Raw genomic sequence first — 23,462 nt, 5'->3', positions numbered from 1 at the left:
AGTAAAGAAGTAATCAAGACAAACAATGATGGTTGTAATGGCACGAGCACATGAATTTCATTTATCAATAATATGCAAGTCTTTGAACTCGTAACTGAAATAGTTTGTTTCCAAAATAAACCGAACATCAAGTTGTGGGTAGCTTTACAAAAAAATGCCAAAATGTGCCACAACCTAAGTTGTTTTTCAAAATAAACCTAAGCTTTAAAACAGAAATACTAAACTGAATCCTAAGCTTACTTCTAGTTATGCAGCTTTGGACTTCTTGCTGCTCGATGCATTAGATGTTGGAGCCTTCCTCTTCCTAGCACCAGATGTTGATGCACCAGCAGAACCAGCAGCAGCTGCAGCAGATTCTTTCCTCTGTTTTGCAGTGGAACCTCCTTTACAGGTTCTTGAGTTATGCCCAATTTGCTTGCATTTCCCACACTTGACAGTGGTGTTTCTTTTCCCCCTCTTCTTCTCATGAGCACCTCTTCTTCTCTGCTTGGCTGGTCTGCCAGCTGCCCTTCTCATTAGTGGGGGAAGAATCCTAGGTAGCTCAAATGTAGGCCACTGTGTTGAGTCAGGCATGGGGTGAATATGCTCTGAGTATGTGAGCTTATAGGCTGCCCCTTTGAAGTAAGGAGAAACAAAATCTGTAGGATTGAGTCTTTGATGGTATATTACCCTAATAGCATGCTTGCAAGGTATACCACACCCTTGCCATTTCCCACAACCACAAACTCTAGCAGCAAGCCTAATAGGGAACTTCACATGACCATCTAAAACCTCAAATTCACCCCCCCCAGCATTAGTTGCATAACAGAACCTCGAGTCAGCACTCCTCTCTTCAAGCTCCTTAGTAGCATATGGCGTCAATTGATCGGGTCCAATGTCAACAGCTTTATCAAATCTGGCCCCGATCTTCGTCATGCACCAAGACCTTATTTCTAACATAACAGAATACAATAATTGGCATCACACATTTTAATGCAAAATAAATACCCGACTCGGAAACTTGAACACATACCCGACTCGGACACTTGAACACAAACCCGACTCGGACACTTGAATACAAACCTAAATAAATAAGTTCCAATGACACAAAAATAGGATAAAATGTAAAGGATTACCTTCAAGAAGTGACAAAACAGGAAGATCCCTAAAGGGTTTGGTACACGCGTTGAAGGATTCCACAAAGTTGGTGGTGTTGTGATCACAAGTGACCCCAACATCAAACTTGTGTCTGGACCACTGTTCAGGCACTTTGTCAAGATATCCCACTGCTTCTGGGATGAGTTTGCCAATCTTTTCCATGGCTTTGTTGAAGACATATGGATTGTATGCATCAGCAGCAACCCAGAACAAGTCATGGAAGGCTGTGCCACTGTATCCAGCTTGTCTGCAGTTGGTATACAGATGCTGAGCACAGACCCTCCTGACTGCTTTGGGGAAAACATCATACAAAGCAGATTCTACTCCCTGCATAACACAATTCCAAGTTTCAATAACTAGGGAAGTGAACCAGAAAACTGAAAAAAATATAAACAATACTACAAATAATAAAAACCAAGAAAGGGAGGAGTAATTACCCTCATTCTGTCACTAATAAAAGTCCAGTCATCTCTCTGGCACCCATGTTGAACAAACAAAGCCTTCAAACTTCTGAAAAAATAGGACCATGTGTCCATACTCTCCGTACTCACAATGCTATAGGCTAATGGAAAAATCTCATTATTCCCATCGATAGCAACTGCAGTGAGGAGAATTCCCTTATAGTATCCACTCAAATGTGCACCATCAATGCCTATGATAGGCCTACAACCTCTTAAGAAACCCCTAACTTGTGCAGCAAAGGAGAAAAAGCAAGCCTTGAAACGGGGTGTCACGTTACCAGAATCTGCAGTCCAAGTGACCAAGGCATAACTCCCAGGATTGGTAGATTTGATCATTTCAGCATAGGATGGTAAAAGGGCATATGACTCATCAAAACCTCCATAAATTTGCTGCCTCCCGAGGCTTCTCACCTTGTACATCAACCTCTGTTTCACTTGTACCCTATAAATCCCCAATGCCTTTCTTTGAAGTGTCTTAATTGGGATTTCTGGATTTGCTTCAATGTCAGGAAGTAGTTTGGTGCATAGCCACTGAGATGTCACCATGGGATTCTCCTCAAGTCTCCCACAAGACTTGTGCTCACTGACAAGAGTTTTAATGGCCCAACTGACCCCATCCAACAACACACAGGCATGGATCCTCCAATTGCATGACTCAACCAGACACATTGCAGTGAATCTGGTTGTATCAGCCTTTTCAACACTCACAGCAAATCCCTCTTGAATACAGAAGTCTCTGAAGACCTCCATGAAGTGTGTCTTGCTTTGGAATATCATCCATGGTTGCAACTTGATAGTCCCCCATGGCATGCTTCCCACAACTTTCCCATTTGCATACAAATTATCCAGCTTATTACTCCCATCTAAATGATCCTCAAAACTTCTCTCAGAAATTACCTCCTTAAGAACATCTTGTTCTTCATCTTCTTCAATTTCTTCGTCAATGAAATCGTCGGAGTTGAAACCAGTTTCACTATCACTCTCACTCTCCTCAAAATTTTCATCATCACTCTCATCATCCCATTGCTCCTCTTCCTCCACATTGTATGCAGTGGGTTTCCTCACCCTTGAACCAGCAGGCCTTCCCCCCCTCTTCTTAGGAACAAACTCACCCGTCTTCTTAGCATGACTTCTGGAAATTCTGAAACCCCTCCCTTTGTTTAACTCAGCCCTGTTAGGAGGGGGTGTCTGATCTGGCTGGTGTTCTGTTTGATGTTGTTGCTGCTGTTCTGTGGGTTGGTGTTGCTGTTGTTCTGTTTGTTGTTGTTGTTGATGTTCTGTTTGTTGTTGTTGCTGATGTTCTGTCTGTTGTTGTTGTTGCTGTGGTTGTGTCTGTGGTGAGGTTGGTGGTGGTGAGGGACTTCTTGGTGGTGGTGATGGATTATTTGGTGGTGGTGAGGGACTTCTTGGTGGTGGTGATGGATTATTTGGTGGTGGTGAGGGCTCTCTTGGTGGTGATGGAACATTTGGTGGTGGTGAGGGCTCTCTTGGTGGTGGTGAAGGCTCTTTTTGTGTATTTGGTGGTTGGGAACCTCCCGGGGAAAGGCAGTCAGCATGTTGTGAGCTGTAAACACGTACGTACTCTACGCTTAAATCCTCAACATCATACACAGGCACCTCAACTGCCACTGTGTTTGCCAATTGCTCCTCCAAATCCCTTTGAATCTCAGCCTCCCTTTCTAACCTTCTCCTTTCCTCTTCCCTCTCCCTCTCAAACTCCTCAGCTTTCCTTCTAAGTTCTGCAGCCTTCCTTTCCTTCCTATCCTTCCTTTTCTTAACTGCAGTCCTAAATTGGATTGAAGTTTCCTTCTCATTTGCCTTCTCTATCCATATTTCCACAGTATCTGTGCGCTTAAATAAACCCCACATGCCCATCAAACCAACATCATTCAACAATTCTACTCTTTTATTCGTACTAGGATTAACATAAAACAATCTAAATAAATCGGGAATCAGAACATCTTGCTTAATAGAATCATCAAACAAGTCATCAACCAAATCCATGTAGTTCGTTTCATCAGTATCTTGTACCCTCACATCAAAATTCCGATCATTATAATGACATAACAACCAAATTGCGACCATCCTATACAAACAATAAACACAACACAAAAATTCAAATTAATGAACTAAATCATTAGGCAAAACAACAAAGCACAACCAGACACTATGTTTTACCATTAACACCCCAAAATTCAAGTTAACCCATCTCATGGAAAAATCACGATTTTAGCAAAACCCTAACCCTAATCAAAGCAAAATTCGCAAAAAATAGCACCAAGAACAAGAAACGAATTGAGTGAACTAACCTTGACACAATTTTGATGAAGTTGAAGCCACAAATTCCAGTCCTTTGCTCTCCTTGCACCCACTTTTGTAGGACTCGCGAAAACTGCAGATTTTTGGACCAAATTGTCGATCTTTTCGTGGGGATTTACTTCGACTAACTATTGCGAGTTGTTTTACACAAATCCCAGCGAATTTCGATCTTTCTCTCTCTTTGGTTTGGTACTCAAGTGCTCTCTAATGGTGTAAGAGAACAGAGAGAAATGTCGAGGAAGAAGTTGGGAAGTTAGGGAAAAAGTTTCACCTACCCGCTATTCTTCGGAAGGAAGGGGTTTTTGAATTTTTTTTTTTCTTTTTTGATATGGCGCCAGAAAGGACAAGTAAGGGCAACAAGGTAAAAACATGGTAACGGAGGGTTAACGTCCGTCAGACAAAAGGGCATTTAATGATATTATTGCATACGTCAGGGGTGTTTGGTGCATTTTGGAAAGTTTAGGGGTATTTGGTGCATTAAAGTAAACCTCAGGGGCATTTGGTGAAAAATCCGTTAAAAATTCAACCCCTACTCTCCCCAACCCCACCTCTTAACTCACCTCCCACTAACTACATTAAAATAATACCCACTATCAACTATTACCTATTAAATTAAATAAGTCAATTCAAGTCCCTTAAACTTTGTGCCGGTCAAACCGGGTCGAGTATTCCGGGACGGAAGGAGTACTCTGTTTAATACTGGTTCTTTCGCTTCATAATGATACAAGTTACTCCGTACAACATATTTTGGGTGCCATGTGAGCGCAACACGCACAGGTTAATGAGTTTAGCAAACTATTAAAAAAATGAAGTTCTTCCATTCTTAACTACTCTGTTTAATATTGATCATTTCGTTTCATAATGATGCTTCGATTTAGAATTTTGACGATATTTACAATTAAAGAAAATTTTCTATGTTATTTTAATACATAGGGAAAAAAAATATTATTCATGATGGTCTTGTTTGATTCGTCTTAATAAAATATCAAAATTTTAAAATTTTTGCTAATTTGTATAACTAGAGATATAAATAATACAAAATGTGCATTGACAAACGTAAAAAATGGAGATTGAAACATGTATATTAGAATATTAAGGTTTTCCTACATTTTTTTGTAACATGTATAATAAGTTACGGAGTATACTAATATTTTAGTTTTCAATTTAAATCATTACAAATAAAATGCAATATCGTCTTTGATTTTTAATTTAAATCATAACAATATAACTATGCAATGTCACCATTGTGACACGGCTTAAAAGCCACGTGTTACGAAATTTATATTTTCGCATCACTATTTAAATCATACTGAAAGTCTGTATTGAAATCGGAAGTCGTAAAGGTAAGCAGGAGCGTGCAAGTATTTGTCAGGCCTTTTGCATATTCTTATGCTATTCGGGTGGAGTGGATTTGACGGCCAATTCTGTATAATTATTTTGATAATTTAGTGAATCAATGCCCAACTTTAGGAGCCACTGGTCACAGACAGTGTCACACACTCACACTGTAGCAGACTAGCAGCGACTACGCCAATACCCAAAGCTCGTTCGTGTGAATAGAAATCGAGGTTGTAACGAATACTCCCTTCTTTCCTTAATACTCGCATTGTTTTGACTGGACGCGTTTGTCAATTCATTACATTGCCTATCAATATCTTTAACTATATGCTTTCTCCGTTCCGGAAATATCGCACCATTTGTTTTTACACTATTCACACTACGACTTTGGCCATTTTTTGTGATTTGTACGTAAGGAAATTTTAGTCATGTGGAGTCATGTTAGATTCGTATTGAAATATTTTTTCTAAATATTACTTTTTTTATACTCCCCCCGTCCCTTAATACTCGCACCGTTTTCCTTTTCGAACCGTACCTTAATACTTGCACCGCTTCTATAAATGGAAATTTATACCAATATTATATTATTTCTCACACTTACTTATTAACCCCACCTACACCCCTATTCCCTACAAAAAATCATTTAAAAATTCACACCCCCACTCACCACTCTCCACCTCTTACACATTTCCCACTAACTATATTAAAAAAATACCCCACTATCAACTAACACCCATTAAGGGACAGAGGGAGTATTTTTTTACTTGTACACGATTTGAGATATTAAGAATCAAAGTAATGGTTAGAGCAGTAAAAGTCAACCATGATGCGATATTTTCGGAACGGATGAAGTATAATAAAAACTTACTCACTCCGTATTTTCAAAAGAGATACACTTTCCTTAAACGGCTGTATTTTAAAAAGAGATTACACTTTCTTTTTTTGATATGTTTTGGTCATTACTTCCGATTATATTAATATTTCTCTCTTTCTTGTGGTCCTGCATTTACTTACATCTCTATTTAATATAACAAATAATTCATCCACTACCCCACTTTCATCTTATTTTTATATTATTCAACTCACCCTCCTAAAACTACGTGTCGGTTAAAGTGTATCTCTTTTTAAAATACAGAGAGAATATAAAAATATTAATATTTTGAAAATATATTAAGATAAAGCCAACAATATATTAGTATATACTAACATTTGTTTTCATATACTAGAAATAAAATAGAGGGATTATATATTTTGTCCATGAGGGCCAAATTACAAACAGGGGTGATTTGTATGATTGTATTTATGACTTATTGTGCACGGACTGATAGATCCTAGATTTTAACTAATAGATCGAGATATTATTGATAAAACACGATATACTTATGGTTAGGCAGATAACATACATGTTAGGGTGTTATTATCTTTGTCTCATAAACTTACATTATTCAAAAGAGTCAGAGTTGTCATGAGGAAGTATTTTCGGATATCTGATATGTACTTGCAAATGCATATCATAGCAAAAGACAAAATAGGAAAAAAAAGACAAAAAAAATAATAATTGAATGATACTTTTTTAAACAAAAATAGTACTCCCTCCGTCCCGGAATACTCGCAACGGTTTGACTTTTTGAACTATTCACATAATTTACTTTGACCCTATTTTATTTATAATATATGAAAAAAGTGTTAGCATATAATATTGGTGGCTTCATCTTAATATATATTTTCAAAAATTTAATAGTTTATAAGTTTTTATAATAATATAATTGAAGATATTGATAGTCAAAGTTGTGAATTGGCAAGCGTGTCCAGTCAAACCATCGCGAGTATTCCGGGACGGAGGGAGTATTTTTTTTTACAAAATGATACTTTTTAAACATGAATGATACTTCCTTTTTTGTCTTTTAGCTATTTGTATTTTATAGTTGATATGTGTGTTGCCACACACATCTAATGTCCGAAAAAACGAACCTGAGCTGTCATTGTATATTTATATCAATGCTAGGTACCGTCAGGGTTGGTATACACCTCATGGATCACACGAGCATCTTCTTTGTCGTCGAACTCTGGCCTGAAAAGAGTGCACGACTGGAGTGATGTATTTTCCTCCGGCATCTCGGCTCTAGCGTCGACGAAGATTCCGATTTCCGACACTAAGTGTTGTTGCTGCTACTTCTCTCTATCTCAAACCGTGTGTTCGGATTTAACACCTTCTCCCATCATTCCACAATATCCCATTTCGTGTTTGAAATGCTGCAAGTAATCAGTGTCTGAGCTATAATGACGTCATGACTCAAGGCCCTATGCATGTTTTCTAAATGATGCCCTCATTTAAATAAAAATAAAAAGATAAAAAATGAATTTGTTAGGAATTGAACCCAAACCTTAGATATTATGCAAGGTAGCCTTAACCACTACTCCAACTTTATTTTTGTTTACATTATGGAAACTAATTATATTATATTTTAAACATTTGGGGCCATGTTCCATCGCTCATCTCGCACACCCTCAAAATCGGCCCTGCAAGTAATGGCAATGACCCCTTTTTCGCTAACCCCCTTGTTTTCCCTACTTTACTCGGAATTACTTTTTTGTGTTTCTATTTTTTTTGTCTATTGGGTTACGTAGAATTCAACTACAATATATAGAAATTAATGAATCAACGAGGCTTTGGCGTCAGTGGCGGACCTTGAACGGTTTTACGAGGGAGGCCGGTAGAAAATATTAAGTAATATACAATGTAATTATACAATAATACACAAATTTTAAAGGGGACCGTACATGCGTAACTAAAAATACACTATAAATTTTTTTGGCCGCGGGGGCCAGGCCCACCCCTGCACAAACAAAGATCTGCCCCTGCTTGGCGTAGTGGTTAAACTAATGCCTATATACGTTAGGTCTCATGTTCAAATCCCCTTCCCATTTGTAATTTTTATCAATTAACCAAGTATAGGAAAGGATAAAATTGTCTTTACACTTGTACTTCATACAATAAGTAGCTTATGTTTTTCTTTTTCTTGTTTGGTGTATAGTGAGCCGCAAAGGACAAGACGACAAATGATGTAGACGGGATTCGATCTCAGGTATTGGGTACTACGTATCTCTCACGACTTTACCAACTAAAATAGTTGACATTTACTGCAATTAGCCAAATCTAGCTCAGTTACTGCAACACCTCGTTCTAGCCGCATCTGGTGCATAGGTAAAGAAGCATCAAGGAAGCAATTCCAACGTAAGTACATGAAATAGCAGATGAATTACTTATGTTTTAATTAGTTCGATGACAACAAAAAACAGAAATTCAAAAGCGAAATGTGTGTGAAGATTGAGTAGAAAACATGGTGGAAGCTCAGTATAATGACTGAGACTCTGCATTCTGCATCAGTGTGAAAGTTGAAAGAATTAACACCACTGTAGATACCACCTTCTTTTCTATGTTTATATACGAACTACTCCCTCCGACCTTCGTAGTGCTTCATGAACAAGTATAGGGAAGAATAAAATAGTCTTTACACTTGTACATATTTCATGCAAATAACCTTCTATTTATCCCAAACACTAACTTATAAAGCCTTGAACTTATATTACTATTCACCCAATAAAATAGTACACTCATATAAGATGATGCAATTGAAAAACTATTTCCCATGATAAATGACGTAGTGTTTTTGTGTAGTTGATGAACTTGATGATTGTTTTTCACTTTATGTATACATGTATTTTATCAAATATTAAGCTCAAGAAAAATATAAAATTTTAACTAATCAATGTATCAATCAGGGCATCACTTGGCCACATACTAGTTAGATATTAAACTGACCACTATTTACGTCAGAGACAAATAATATGCCCGCCTAATTTATTTATTTATAAAAAGTAAATTAATTCATTAATAAAGAATCATACGACATCTACAAGAGAAATAAAGATCAAATACATGACAAATGTATTGAATCAAATAAAGGTTTCCTTCATCAAAACTATTATCGTTGAATGGATCTTACACTGTAGAACGTTTCCCGTGTATAACCCTGGAACATGCAACCATTTCAGAGAGAGGATCAAACGATTTGTTGTAGCCGCAAGGATGATTTCCACTTGATTCATCTGAATATACTCGAAAATTTGAAATTTGGTGCAATCCCGCATAAACTTACCAACGAACTAATTATATATAAATCCACTATAAGTGAACGACAAACCAAACATACTAAAACTAACTCCACCATATAGAGACTAACGAACAAGGACGAACTCCACACATAAGGTGAAAATTTATTGAATTTATGAGACAATAGATGATTTAAATGAAGAGAATGGATAAATTGAAGGGAGTACGAAAAACGTAACAAATACTTCGTATCGTACTTGTAATTATAGTTTAAGAATAAGTTATCTATGAGGTCACCATATTGAGTGCCACACACGATTTATTCATATTTTCATTCATAGGCATGAAATGAGTAGCAAAGTCTTTATGTTTACACCTATAACTATGGACTCGATTAACAACATTAATTAATTAATATATGTTAAAAAAAAGACATGCTAAGAAAAATAGCGCTATTTTCGACTTTACATTAATACAAAATGTATTTTTTCTTAGCAGGCTTTATATAAGATATTTATTTTAAAAAACTAGTAGAGTACGACTTTGTATTAATTTTTACATAGCTTAAACACAATTTTTGTGTACGTCGAATAAGAAAAACAGGGAAATCATATTTGTAGGGGAATACAATTAAACATAGTAACATGTGCGGAAACAATCCCCAAAGCCAGGAAACATGTATAAAGCACAGATTAAGCAAACTTACATTCGAAGCGTGTTTTCCCAAGTAATCTGTCAACGAACACGAACAAAGAACTCCACTTGTCGTTCCTCTACTTGGTTCACCGACACGTTCAGATCCGTCTTGATAATCGTAGCTTAGACAATCACTCAAGAGTTTGTGCTTTTGGGAAGAACACATCCATGAAGGCTAAGAGAGAATTAGGGTTTCTCTCTCCTCCTTAGGGTTTGATGTGTGTCGACTGAATTGTGTATTAGGTTTTGGAAAACTTGTGTAGAATAATATTATAACCCCTTAGGTTATAATACTATCCGACCAAGCCACAAGGGCAAGAACCGGACAGCAAACGCAAACCCACACGCGCACACCACACAGGCGCTGGGCCTTGAGCCGCGTTGTGTGCGCTGCTGCTGCTGCTCCTCACATACGCGCGCGCCCAGCCGAGGCATGGGCCTTGTGCGCGCTGGCTCGCTGCTACGCCTAGTGGGCCTTGCGCGCTTGCGCGCCTTGGCTCGTTGGGCTGGCAGCGTTGTCTTCTCGTATTTGCATCCAATGCCTTACGGCAATTATTTATCGTATAGTACTTGACGATCCAATGTCGAACTATACAATTATTCGTTTCGCCTAGCTTACGAATATACGCAATACGATATACGATTTCGATCCAACGTCATATCGTATATTTTTGTTTTCCAAACTAATTCCCGAAAAGGTATTAAATGAATTTCCGATTCATTTAATCAGGTGATCTGTTACGTGTCATTGGTGTGACGTTGTAGGTTCAGTCAAGAGTAAGTTGTGAGCTTAATATTCATTAGAATTCACTGATCGGAAGCATTGCTCCAGCTAGCTGTTCCGATCACTTGATCTCACTGAATTAATTGTTCGCAATTAATCTGAACCTTGGTATTATACTAAATGCACCTTGGTTGAAGGACATATTTCCTTTAGTCTCCCACTTGTCATTCAGACAAGTGTGCATTCACATTCCTTTGTCGCTTAGTGTTACTTGCTGAACATAAGGTAAGATCCAAGCCATCCTTATTAGGTCCAGAAGTGTTTCTTGGATTACAGAGCTCAACTGTTAAACTTTTATAGAAGGTTAAGCCTTAACCATTCTGAGCACGGCCATGCATTTTCACAGTATCTAACTCTCCGAGAGGCCTTGTTACACAACAACACCATATCTTATCAAAGATAGGAGGACAATCCATTCTTGCAATCTATGAACACTCACTTGGATTCATAGTACGCCCAATAACTACTTTTATAGCCTCCTTTTACGGTGCGACGTTTAGCTAGTATCAAAGGGAACTAATTCTCAAACGAGCAGACATAATCGCTCATGTTCTGAGGAATGGTTCTAATCACCATTAATGAGAACTACTTATGACATGACTTTAATCTCTTAAAGTGTTCTCATGGTCAATCCGATACAAGATCCAATAAGTATCTATGCAAATGATTTCTGACATCCAGTCCATCTAGTTCAAGAAACAGAACTATAAATCAACTTGCAATCTAATCTTCATTAGTCATTGGTCGTCCAACCTTTCATTGACCTGGATTAGGGATCCTTTTGTGATTTCAATATTCAAGTTCACTTATGGGTGTTTCTTTGTCGAAGAATCCATCTTGACATCCCATTTGAAGGTTTTGAATCACATGGACTTATCATTTAATACTAAACCAAGATTAAATGATCTATGAAATATGATTTCATAAATGACAAATGTTTAAACCAAATGCTTACCAATTTGTGGGTCTCAAACCCAAAATCAAGCATTTAATATTTTACAGATATAGGCCTTTCACCCAATACTTAAAACATTCATGGAACTCAAACTTTATTCCATTTCTGCATATGAATGTTGTGTCTCATTCAATGCAGAGGTTTAGTTTATCATACTCTGCTACTCTTAGCATCTTTTCTATCGAAAGCCTTTCGATGTAAGATGAAAAGATCTTTGAATATGTTTATAGAATGATCTAGGTTTTTATTGCTGTTTAGGATGATAATCATATTTACAATAGTGTAGAGGGTGTTTTTTGGTCGCATCGCAAGTATGCTCTTTCCCTACAAGGGGGCGGTTTTTTAGAAAACCATTGTATTTTTGTACCTCGAAGGAGTCGCCACCAAATATTATTTAAAGTCTCTTTTGGAAAGACCGCAAGTGACTCTATTTTGGATAAGGCTTTGAATCCTCGAAACGGATGGGTGAGATCCGGGCACGGGAACGAGATGCTTATTCCGCGAGCTTTAGAAATTATTCGAGTACGTGACAAAGCATTTTCGAAAATATACCCTAGATTAGACTATGTGGGTTTGAATTTTAGAGTAAATAGAATCTCTAATTGTATGGTGGTCACTTTGCTTTAAAGGTAATTTAAGGGAACCTAAGATCGGTTTGTCCAAGAAATTATCTTTGTTAAGCGTTATGTAACCTTGCATTTTGTTGTATGTAGCATGTATGGTGATGAAAGCAATAAAGCAAATAAAGCAACATCACAATTATATTGTAAATGAGTGCGGAATTAGTAAATACAAGACCCCCTAAAAACAAACTAGGGAGTAGGTCCACATTGCCTAGAAGGACTAGGCAAGTAAAGATGCGGAATTGAAAGTGCGATATTGAAATTGCGGTATTGAAAGGTGCATAATGAAATTGCAATATTGAAAGGTGCATAATCGAAATTGCGATATTGAAATTTGTACTTGGGCACATGAGATTCGAACGTCAAGCGGCTCCTTAAAAGTAAGTGCGCCCGACACGAATTCAAAGCCAAAAATCTCAACTTGGGAGAAGTTTCTCATCCAAAGTATCCTAGATTTTTCATATAGAACTTGAACAATTGAAAGTTTGAATCTTGAAATATTGAACTTGAAATAATTGAACTTGAACTTGAAATATTGAACTTGTACTTGAAATATTGAAACTTAAGAGACTTGAATATCAAAGATCGGGCCTTTTAATGTTGAAAAGGTTAGATCTTTGATGTGCTCTTATTTTGAAAGGATCCTAGTTTAGGGAAGTAGTCATGAGCAACCCTAAACATCGTGGGATCTTAAAATTTGAAAACTTGAACTTGTATATTGAAAAATGGAGTCTTGAATCTCAAAAGATTAAACTTTTAAGAGCTAAAAAGGTGTCATCTTTGATTACTCCATACTTGAAGGTGATTCTAGTTCAAAGAAGTGATTGCAAACAACTTTGAGCATCCTTGAATCTTGAAAGTTTGCATTTTTGTATTTTGAAAAGTTTGGATTTTGAAAAGATGTATGATTGTTGCAAGTGACATTTTTAATAGTAAAAATGCCAACTTGCTAATCTTTTTTGAAATAGGAAAATCAAAGAAACATGATTGAATATTGTGGGATTCGGAATTACCTATTTAGGTTTAGGCAAGAATTCCTTTTAGAGCTCCCAATTGCTTAGAACTTGAAGTTTGTATGTGTTTTTGAAGGATTTTTGGACTTGAATTTGAGGCGTAATTTTTGTATTACGACGTTGTATATTGGAGCTGCCTCCCCAAATGCTGAAAATTAGGGGGTATTTATAGGAAAAATGGCTGGAAACCGCCAGTCATTGCCAGCGCAGCACGCCAAACCAGCGCTGGGCGCTGGTGACGTGGCATGCGTGCTGCCAAAATCAAGGGCGCGGACTCCGTCCTTGATTTGTCTTGTATTGATGTACCTTCGTACGAATAGTACGATGCTTGGCACGTAGTGCTTTCTTGGAGGTTAAGACTTGATTTTGCATAAAAAAACAAGCCATTTCGGGTTTTGAATTCCGGTTGTACGGGACGGGGCCCGGCTTGCTAGGTTTTGTGGGTCGGCGCCCGAATTTGACTTGCCTTATATGATTTTGAGTGGAAAAGGCTTAGTAAAACCAATGAAATGGTCTACTAGATGATATTGTACTTGGATTTTGAAATTGGTTTTTGAAAATTGTATTTTGTACCGAGTTCCGGGAGGGGAACGACCTTGGGGATTGGATTTTGGATCTTGTATTTTGGAGATGTTCTTAGCAATTGGGATTTCCGCACGGAGTTTCTCCAACCGCCTAGTAAGGATAATGGTATCGTCATCATCCCAGAGGGGAGACACAAATTAGGTGTCTACAGAAGCCCCCACTTTGACTGAGCGTTCGGTTAGGAAAGCGCAAGTCAAAGTATTTCGAAAGGCACGGAGAATGATCAAGATGTTCTGCAATCAAGACCATTCTTTGTACGCCGGTACCTGCACAAAACAGGCGTTAGAAAAAAGGATAGAGTTTACCTCTGTTCGGTTGTGATGACTCCGGTTTGTACTTGTACTGTTCTTCCGCCATCGGTTCGGACGGAGGATGGCATCGAAAATTTTGAATCTTGAATTTTTGAATCTTGAATACCCGGAGTTGGTCCGTTGGGGATGTGCTTTGCTGGGGATAAGAGCATTTTACTGGCCCTTAAGATTTTGAAATTTCGGCTGACTTTCCTGGAGCTTGGGTCCGTTGGGAGTCGAACGCCTGAGTCGTTGTATTTTTTGGACTTTGTATTCTTGAAATATTCAACTGTTTGTACTTGGAGATACGGGTGTATACCCGCATTTTCGAAAGATGCCCTGATGCGACACTTGATGCTTGGTGCGGAAGACCGTAGCAGTAAAGGACGCGCAATCAGCACGGGAGACCGCGCGCGGCAGATTCTGCGCATGCAGCAGGCTGCGCCCAGCACGGGCCTCGGCATCTGGCGCGGGGTCGAGCTATAAAAGCTCCCCTTGCCATGCCATTTTGAGGCACATTCCCTTGAATTTTTTTTTGCTCTTTCTCTCAAAGGTCGATTAAACTCTTCCCTTGGTCTTGTTCTTGCCTTGTCCATGTAAGTATTTCATGTTTTTGCTTATGAAATAACTCTAGGATTGCATGTATCTTTGATTTTCTTGTACTCTGAAATACTTGTTAGTATGATGCGTTCATGATTTTTTTTTTGGTGCGAATGAGCCACAATGGCAATATAAATTACAAATGGGGGCGGGGGGATTCGAACCCGAGACCTATTTTACACAGGCCCTCTGTCTTAACCACTAGGCCAAGACATCATTGGTTGTATGATGCGTTCATGATAGTAGGCTTCTTGAATCTTTGTAGAAAATTGTTTGATAGCCACTCGAACTTGAACTGTTGGAACTTGTAGATTCGAATTTTTTTTTGAAAATTTTCTTGAATCTTGTACCTGGTATTTGTAGATATTAGTCTCAATAGTGACCTCGCGGGGTCTCAAGAGAGCATAGGCTAGGCTGCCTAGATGTTGTTTGTAGAGTTTTGGAATGCCGGCTTCGGCATGGGTAGCCTAGGCGTTGATGTTGAACTTGTGTACCTGCTTCGGCGTGAATAGCCTAGGCGTTGGTGTAGAACTTGTATACCTGCTTCGGCGTGGATAGCCTAGGCGTTGGTGTAGAACTTGAATTTTGAACTAGAGATCCCTGGCTGAATTAGTACTGCCACTGGGGATTTTTTGAATTTTTGACTTTGTACCGGCTAGTATAGGATAGCCTCTGATTTTTGATTTTTGCACGGGCTAGTATAGGATAGCCCCCAGTTTAGAATTTTGACACTTTGTACTCTGCTTGATTTAGTATGCCTCGTCATACTCGGAGGAAGCTCGCCGAATCTTTGGTGGTTTGAGATGCTGAGGAGGACGCTTTGGACGATGAAGCGGCTGCGATAAATGCGCCGGATGGGGGTATGATTCCCCGGAGAGCACCCACTTTTGTTGGTACTGGCTGGAGTCCTTCCGATCTGGTATTTCGACCGGAGTTTCACTTGTCTCAGCGGCCTCGCGCTGGCTTGGTGAGTCTTGTACTGTGCTTTGAATTTGTATTTTGTACTTGTATAGGCTTTGAGCTGATTTGTTCATCTGTAGGCTGATGGAGAGCCGTTTCGCACCTTCTGGTCCTTGGCGGAGCTTCAGAAGGCTTTTGCAGCCATCCGTGTTGACGAGGAGGCCATGGAGATCCGGTTGCAGACGGGCCTGGTTGATTTCTAGCGTGCCATGGGAGGCACTTCGAGGAGAACGGGGATCAAACCACGGCTATGGGCTTTGCTAGAGCGGTGGTGGGATACCACCAACACTTTTCATATGGCATGGGGGGAGATCACCATCACCCCTTTTGAGTTTGCTACGATTACGGGTCTTCCTTTTTCTGAGAGGAATGTGACCTTTGATTCGGAGCTGACGTGGCGCTCGGCCGCTGCCAGGGCCTTGCTCGGCCCTGTTGTTGACTTGTCAGAGGACGACACCCATGCTTCCGTGACGGTGATTGTAGATGCTATCCGTGGTGCGGGTGTGTCTGCAGAGCAGAGGGTTAGGTTGTTCCTCTTAGCTTTGGTGAGTAGGGTTGTGGCCCCGAGCAGGAACAGTCGGGTGCACATTAGATTCCTGTCAGTTTTGCAGGACTTGAGGGTTGTTTCGAGCTACAACTGGGGTGGTTTGGCCTATAGCCATCTCTTGTACGAGATGAAGTGGGCCTCCCAGACTGCGCCGGAGAGCGAGCCGAGCATGGCTGCTCTGTGGAGTGTGCTGGAGGTATTGAAGACTCCTTGTACTTTGTCCCTTGTACTTGTATGTTTGTATTTGAACTTGACTGATGTTTTTCTTGCTTTTTGAAAGATTTGGATATATGAGCACTTTCCGACTTTAGCGCCGGATCGTACTGGAGATGCGGCTTACCCGTATACTGCCTCTTGGATAGGAGCGGTGCGCAGGAGGGTGCCTCTGGCGGCCTCCCGCATAGCTTGGAGAGTTCTACCTGCTAATGAGGTAATCTTTTTGTACTGTTTGCTCTCTTGTATATTTGTATAGTTGCCTGAGTTGTCTGCTTTGCAGGTGGTGTGGCGTCCTTTTGCCAACGCGCCTGTACCTGCCTCGGCTGCTCGCGCCCACTTCTTGTCTGAACGACGGGTTTTGCTCCCAGGGGTGTACCGCCATATGTGGTATTTGGGGGGGAGCGAGTGTGCCTTCAGCACCATTCGGGGAACAGGTTTGTCCCCAAGGACCCGCCGGAGTCCATGCTGGCGCCAGATGAAGATCTTGCCCGGCTCTATGTGAATGCTAGGGGCGATGCTGTTTGCCGCTGTTGGAGGGACTTTGTACAAAGGAAGGGTAGCTATGACGACTTCCTGAGGAGGCTGGCTCCACCAGTACGCTTCGTACTGCCGGTGAACTTTTGAACTTTGTATCTTGTATTCTTGTATTCTTGTATGATTGTATTCTTGTATGATTGGATGATTGTATGTAGGAGGAGGAGGTTGATCTTGAGGACATTCCTCATGCTGATAGGATCCTCCGCTATGAGAACTCGGACGGGGAACAGGTGGAGGTGACCATTCCTGTAGGTTTTCCTCCGCACTGGAGATCGTATGATGCTGTACCTGAGCATTATGCCGCTGTAAGTACTGTTGCATTTTCTGAAACTGATTGTAATCTTGTATTTGGGAATTGATCTTGAATTTTGTATGCAGGCGCCTCGGGTGAGAGTGCATCGCTGGATGCTCTTGATTGATTCCTGGAAGAGGTATTGTGCCAAGCTGACCCAGAAGCTTTCTGGCCGGGATAGAGAGGTGCATCTCTTGATTATGAAATTTGTATTCTGGAAACTCGAACTTGGATGTTGATTTTTGAAATTTGTATTTTATATAGGAGCGCCGTCGAGGCCGCAGAGGTTCCGTTGATAGGGAGCCCCAGGGAGAGACTTTCTCGAGGCAGGAGGGACCTAGCTTGGACCTAGGACAGGGGTCCAGTGCTGGAGCTCATCAGAGGCATTCGGATGCTGATCAGAGAGCTGCCTCTTTTGTACATGTTGATCCTACCAGGCATTCGTTAGGAGGTGCAAGCAGTTCATGGCCCTTTGCTTCTCCTCCCGGTTACTACTTTGGAGGGAGTGGTCCTCAGCCTTGGGGTGCAGATTCATGGGATTACTATGCGGAGATGGAGAGGATGTGCCAGGCTCTGATGTTTGCGACGTACCAGTTCATGGTGATGCCGCCGCCTTATCAGTATCCTTCTCCTCAGTAGGGAGTTCATCCCTCTCCTGGCACTCTTCGTATCTCGGAGCATGATCCTAGTACCCCTGGAACAGAGCTGGATCAGGATCTGGAGCGCCTTAGGAGGCGAAACAGGGACAAGGAGCCTGTGGTGGACGTCACAGCTGATGATGACTCAGACTGACCCTGCATGGTAGCGAGTTTCAGCTTGCCTGGGTTGATTTTGTATAGGCTGGATTGTATTTTTACGAATTTGTATGGTTTGGAACTTGAATTTTGTATGGTTGTATGGTTTTGAACTTGAATTGGTTTGAAGTTTTGACTTTTGTATGTTTGAATGTTTGAACTTGTATGCGTTGTGTGTGCCTTGAAATTTGTAGCTATATGCATGCATGCTAATTTTGCAAAAAATTTGAAAAAATTTGCCCATTTTTTCGGGTGTATATACCCACTATAAGCCCCCACTTTGACTGAGGTTTTTTTGGTTAGGAAAAGCGCAAGTCAAAGTATATTAAACTTTTGCTATGCATATGCAGACTCGACTTAGGACGCCGATCTAGGACTAGAATGCTTGAATTTTGGATAAATTGACCCGAAATCTACCCAAAGCTTTCATCCGGACTGCTTGAATTGGCGCGGCTTGCGACTTTGGAATCTTGAATAATGGAGGTTTGTACTTTGCTGTCCGAAACACTAAAGAGTGTGTACTAGGAGTCATAAAAGAGGATGGTGGCCTCTTCCTTTGCTGCAGGCCGACTCTTGTATAAATAGGGAGTATTTCGGATCATTTCTTGCATGGCTGTTCCTTCCCTGCTGTTCCTTGTTTACTGTTTCCTCACGAAAAAGAAGAGAGAACATGGCTATGTCCTTTGAAAATGCCTTAAACGCGTTGCTTGGTTCGCTAGGCAAATTGGAGAAAATGGAGCTTGATGGCATGCATCTTGGGGTGCTCGCCTCCTTCCGGTTTGTAAAGCTGGATGTGCACTTCATTCTTGCTTCTTTGGAGGCTTGGGATCCGAATCATCATGTCTTCCGCTTTGGGAATAATGAGGTATGTCCCCTCCCTGAAGAGTTTAGCGCCATTTTGGGGTGGCCCATTATGCCGGAGCCATGCATGCCTAGTGTTGACGAACACTTTTTCTTGTGTTTTGAAAGATATTTGGGCTTGAAGCCCCCACTTTTGAGTGCTGTTGTATATGGCAGAGGGGTGGATTTGTCCCTCCTTGTCACCTACTTTGCTGGGCTTGATGTTCCCAAAGTTTTCCGCTTGAGGGCCTTGAGTTTTTGTATCTTTGCTCGCTTCCTCTTTTCGAAGCAGGGGTTTGGCAATGGTGATGCCTCCCTAATAGATATTTTAGAGCAGTTTGCGACCCAATGCCGCTTGTGATTGGCGAAACATTGCTGGGCCTTGACTTGCTGAAGTCGGACCCCTCTTCTTTGCCGTCGGGAAGTCCGGTATTACTCCAAGTAAGGATCTGGAGTTTTCTTGTATGTTGAATTTGTACTTGTATTTGAATTTTGAATGTTGAATTTTGAAATGCGTTTCTTGTATACTCCCCAAGGTTTGGCTTATGGAGAGGCTCATGATGATGGCACCACCGGAGAACATGGAGAGCTATAATAGAAAAGGGTTAAGTGTGCGGCCCATGATGTATGGCCGGCTTTCATTGGACGAGTGGCGAAGCGCACTCTCTAGAATTGAATCTTGTATAATGTGGGTAGTTCCTTGGTGGGGAATTGCTGCCATGAGACATGCCCCTGATTCTACTGCTTTGAGGGTGCCAAGCCTCACAATGCTAGTCTTCTACTCGCCTGCTCGAGTGATGAGACAGTATGGCTTGAAACAGGAGATCCCGGACTGTGCTGAAGAGAACCCAAAACCTGCTGCCCTGAATGCCAATCGACTTGAAGTTTGGAGGCGGTATTGGGTCACCAAACCATTCCTGAGTATCCAATTCCCACCTGAGTCAGTTACTCTGTCTGCGGGGTACATTGTATGGATGACAGGCCTAAGCCAGAGGGACATTTCTCTCTCCGGACCAGCTAGAGTCCGAGGTTCTAGAGCTAGACGTCCTGCATCAACTGACTATGAGGAAGGTGACGGGAGTGTGGTGAAGGAAATAATGCCCTTGGTCAAAGTATGCATTCTATGTTAAGTCTAATAAATGCGGTTCAGTATTAATTAACAAGTTAATAATTCAGTGAGATCAAGTGAGCTGAATGCCTAGCTAGAGGCCGCTTCAGTTCAAGTGGAATTAATGATATTAATCCACAGCTTACTCTTGACTGAACCCGTAGGGTCACACAAATAGTACGTAAACGGATCAAGTATTTAAAGGCATTAAATACTCTATCTATGGATATTCGGAATCGACGGATCTTGGTTTCAGTGGGAGCTGAGATCGTCACAAGCAAGAAATGAATACTCCGGAAACGATGATATTGCCGGAAACGGAAATATGGATCTATCGGAAATATATAAATATTATCCAAATCGTAGATGTTGCCGGAAACGGAAACATGGTACGTATCGGAAAATATTATCGGAAATGGAAATATTGCCGGAATCGGAAATATTAACGGAAACGGAAATATTATCAGAATCGGAAATATTATCGAAATCGGAAAATAATTCTGGAAACGGAAATATTAAATATTTGTTCGAAACGGAAATTAATTCCGGAATCGGAAATATTAAATATTGTTCGTATCGGAAATGAATTCCGGAAACGGGAATTTAATCGGAAGCGTATCGTACGAATAAGCATCGGACGAGGCCTGCCGGACGAGGGCCCAGCACGAAGCCAGGCCATTGCCCAGCAAGCCAAGCGCGCCACACGAACAGCCAAGGCCACGCCAGGCCCAGCGCAAGGCCAGGCCCAGCAGGCCATGGCAGCGCGCGCAGCGCGCGCAGCAATGGGCTGCGAGCTGTGCTGCTGCTCGCATGGGCTTGCGGCTCGCGTGGGCCGAGCGGCCGTGTGGGCTGTGCGCGGGCATGGCCTGCACGCTCGTGGGTCATGCTCGTGTAGAGTTTGTGTTCACATACGAAACCTAAATTGTATAGGATTTGTTTGATGATTAAATTCCTAATCCTAAAAGGATAAAATTAATTAGTTAGAGTCCTACTAGGATTCTAGTTTAACTAATTAGTATCCTAATATGATTCCAGTTCCTTTTCCATACCTCTATAAATAAGGGCCTAGGGTTATTATTTGCAGGCACGATTGAAGTATTCAAAGGGTAAGTTTTTGAAAGAAAAACCAGCCATACACTTGCAAACACATAGCCGAAATTCCTAGTAACCTTAAGGGCGATTCTAGTTGGTCTAACTTGAGGCGGATCCGGACGTACTGTGGACTATCTACGGAGGGACGACATTTGAAGTCCTAAAGACTTGTTCTTGTTCGGTTCGGGCGCAGCTAGGGAAGGCACGCTGCAACATGTATGCATCTATTCTATGCTAAATGATTATGTGAAAATAATATGCTTTCCTGGCTTTATGGTTTTTCCGCATGATTTATGAATTGTCATATGTATCATAACCTAACATGTGGCCCATCCGGTGCTTGACCGTTTGGAGTTCAAAGGAGGTTCGTCGTCCTCCCGTCTTGGAAGGCTAGCAAGTTCCTTCTCCCGCCGCTTGGGTAAGGGGAAGATTGATGATTGATTGCGGGAGGAGCCAGGGGATAGTATTCAAGGTGCCAAGACTCGAGAGCATAGTCGCCCGACCCTAGATCTTTGTAGGCTAAATGTGTTTGAAATTGTATTGGATGGAATTGTGTTTAGAATGTGTTTGGAAGATGTGTTTAGAAAATGTGTTTAGGAAGTAAAAAGGCTTTGAACTTTGCTTCACTTGATCCTGACTTTGTATTTGAATTATCTTTGAAGGCATTAGAGCCAAATGAAGAGTTATTGTGTTAAATTCCGCTTGAACATGCTTTGCTTTGAATTGGCACATTTGGAATAAAGACAACAACAACTGAGTTTTGAAATTTGATTTGATTTTTAGGATGCCCTTAATTGAGGAAGTTTTGAATTTTTTTGTATTAAAGTGGCTGGGCCTCGAAATGAGGTTGCCTACGTGTCCCGTTAGGGAATCAGGCCGGACGTAGTTCTGACTACCTTACAGGACTTTGAATTGGATTCTTAAATTTGAACATGGAACTTAGACATAGAACTTCTTGAGTTGATCGAGGTTTGTCAGAGATCTGAATTCCGTTCCATCGACGTCTGTTAATTCGACTGCTCCCCCGGGAGGATCTTCTTGACAATGTATGGGCCTGCCCAGTTGGGTTTGAATTTTCCCCTTGGGTCCATGGTGCTTTTGCGAAGGGCTTTCAGGACAAGCTCGCCTTCTTTGATGTTTCGGGTTCTGACCCTTTTGTTGAAATGTTTGGCCACTCGGCGTTGATAGACTTGTACATGGTGAGCGGCTCGAAGCCGACGCTCATCGAGCATGACTAGCTCGTCATATCTTGCTTGTACCCATGCAGCTTATGGAATTTTTCTTTCGAGGGCTATCCTTAGAGAAGGTATCTCCAGCTCGATAGGTTGTACTGCTTCCATTCCATAGACCAATGAAAATGGAGTTGCACCAGTTGAAGTGCAAATTGAAGTTCGATACCCCCACAATGCGAAATGCAACTCCTGGGGATAGTCCTTGTAATTGGTAGTCATTTTCATGATGATGGTCTTGACATTCTTGTTGGCTGCTTCGACTGCCCCATTGGTTTGTGGGCGATAAGGCGAAGAGCGATGATGTTGAATCTTGTATTCGGTGAATAGATCTTCACACTCTCCTTGAAAATGGGTTCCCTGGTCACTGATGAACTCGTGAGGAACGCCGTATCTGCATATGATGTTTTCTTGTATGAACTGGGCCACTTGCTTGGAACCCAACACTTTGAATGATCTGGCCTCGACCCATTTGGTGAAGTAGTCGATAGCAACCAGTATGAACTCATGACCCCCGGTGCCCGTTGGAATGACTTTGTCGATGACGTCGATCACCAGGCTGAGAACGGCCATGGTGATGATTGAGAGTATAGCAATGATGAAGGAATGTGCTTCAGATTCGCACACTTTTGGCAGGTAGGACACTTCTTGACAAAGAAATAGCAATTGACGAGTGGCATTTATGTCGCTCATAGGATAGTGATTTTGGCATAATTTGAATCGTTTTATTCTATTTTTGTGTATTTTTAGTTTTTATTTTCCTTAATTTCTTATTTTCAGTATTTATAACTTAGTTTAGCGTTTTTAGCTATTTTTGTTAGTTTTTAGATCTTAATTCCGTAATTTATTTATTTTATTTGTTTTATAATTTTATAGTTTAATTATTTTAGTTTTCGTTATTATTTTTCTATTTCTATTTCTATTTCCATTTC

At 40.9% G+C, this 23,462-nt stretch overlaps 1 protein-coding gene across 1 annotated transcript; it reads right to left on the bottom strand.

Annotated features, from left to right (window-relative positions):
- Positions 1-244: 244 nt before the first annotated feature.
- Positions 245-4,168, bottom strand: LOC110794396 (uncharacterized). The gene is made up of 4 exons (XM_021999366.2): positions 3,908-4,168; positions 1,575-3,684; positions 1,116-1,464; positions 245-932 (listed from the first exon to the last, which is right to left on the bottom strand). The coding sequence occupies exons 2-4, from the start codon at positions 3,681-3,683 to the stop codon at positions 247-249; spliced, it is 3,144 nt and encodes a 1,047-aa protein (XP_021855058.2). The 5' UTR covers position 3,684; positions 3,908-4,168; the 3' UTR covers positions 245-246.
- Positions 4,169-23,462: the final 19,294 nt, after the last annotated feature.

The sequence above is a fragment of the Spinacia oleracea genome, chromosome 3 (genome assembly GCF_020520425.1).
Source record: "Spinacia oleracea cultivar Varoflay chromosome 3, BTI_SOV_V1, whole genome shotgun sequence".
Taxonomy (NCBI): domain Eukaryota; kingdom Viridiplantae; phylum Streptophyta; class Magnoliopsida; order Caryophyllales; family Amaranthaceae; genus Spinacia; species Spinacia oleracea.
Note: the sequence above shows the minus strand (reverse complement) of the source record. Positions and strands in the feature narration are given on the sequence as shown.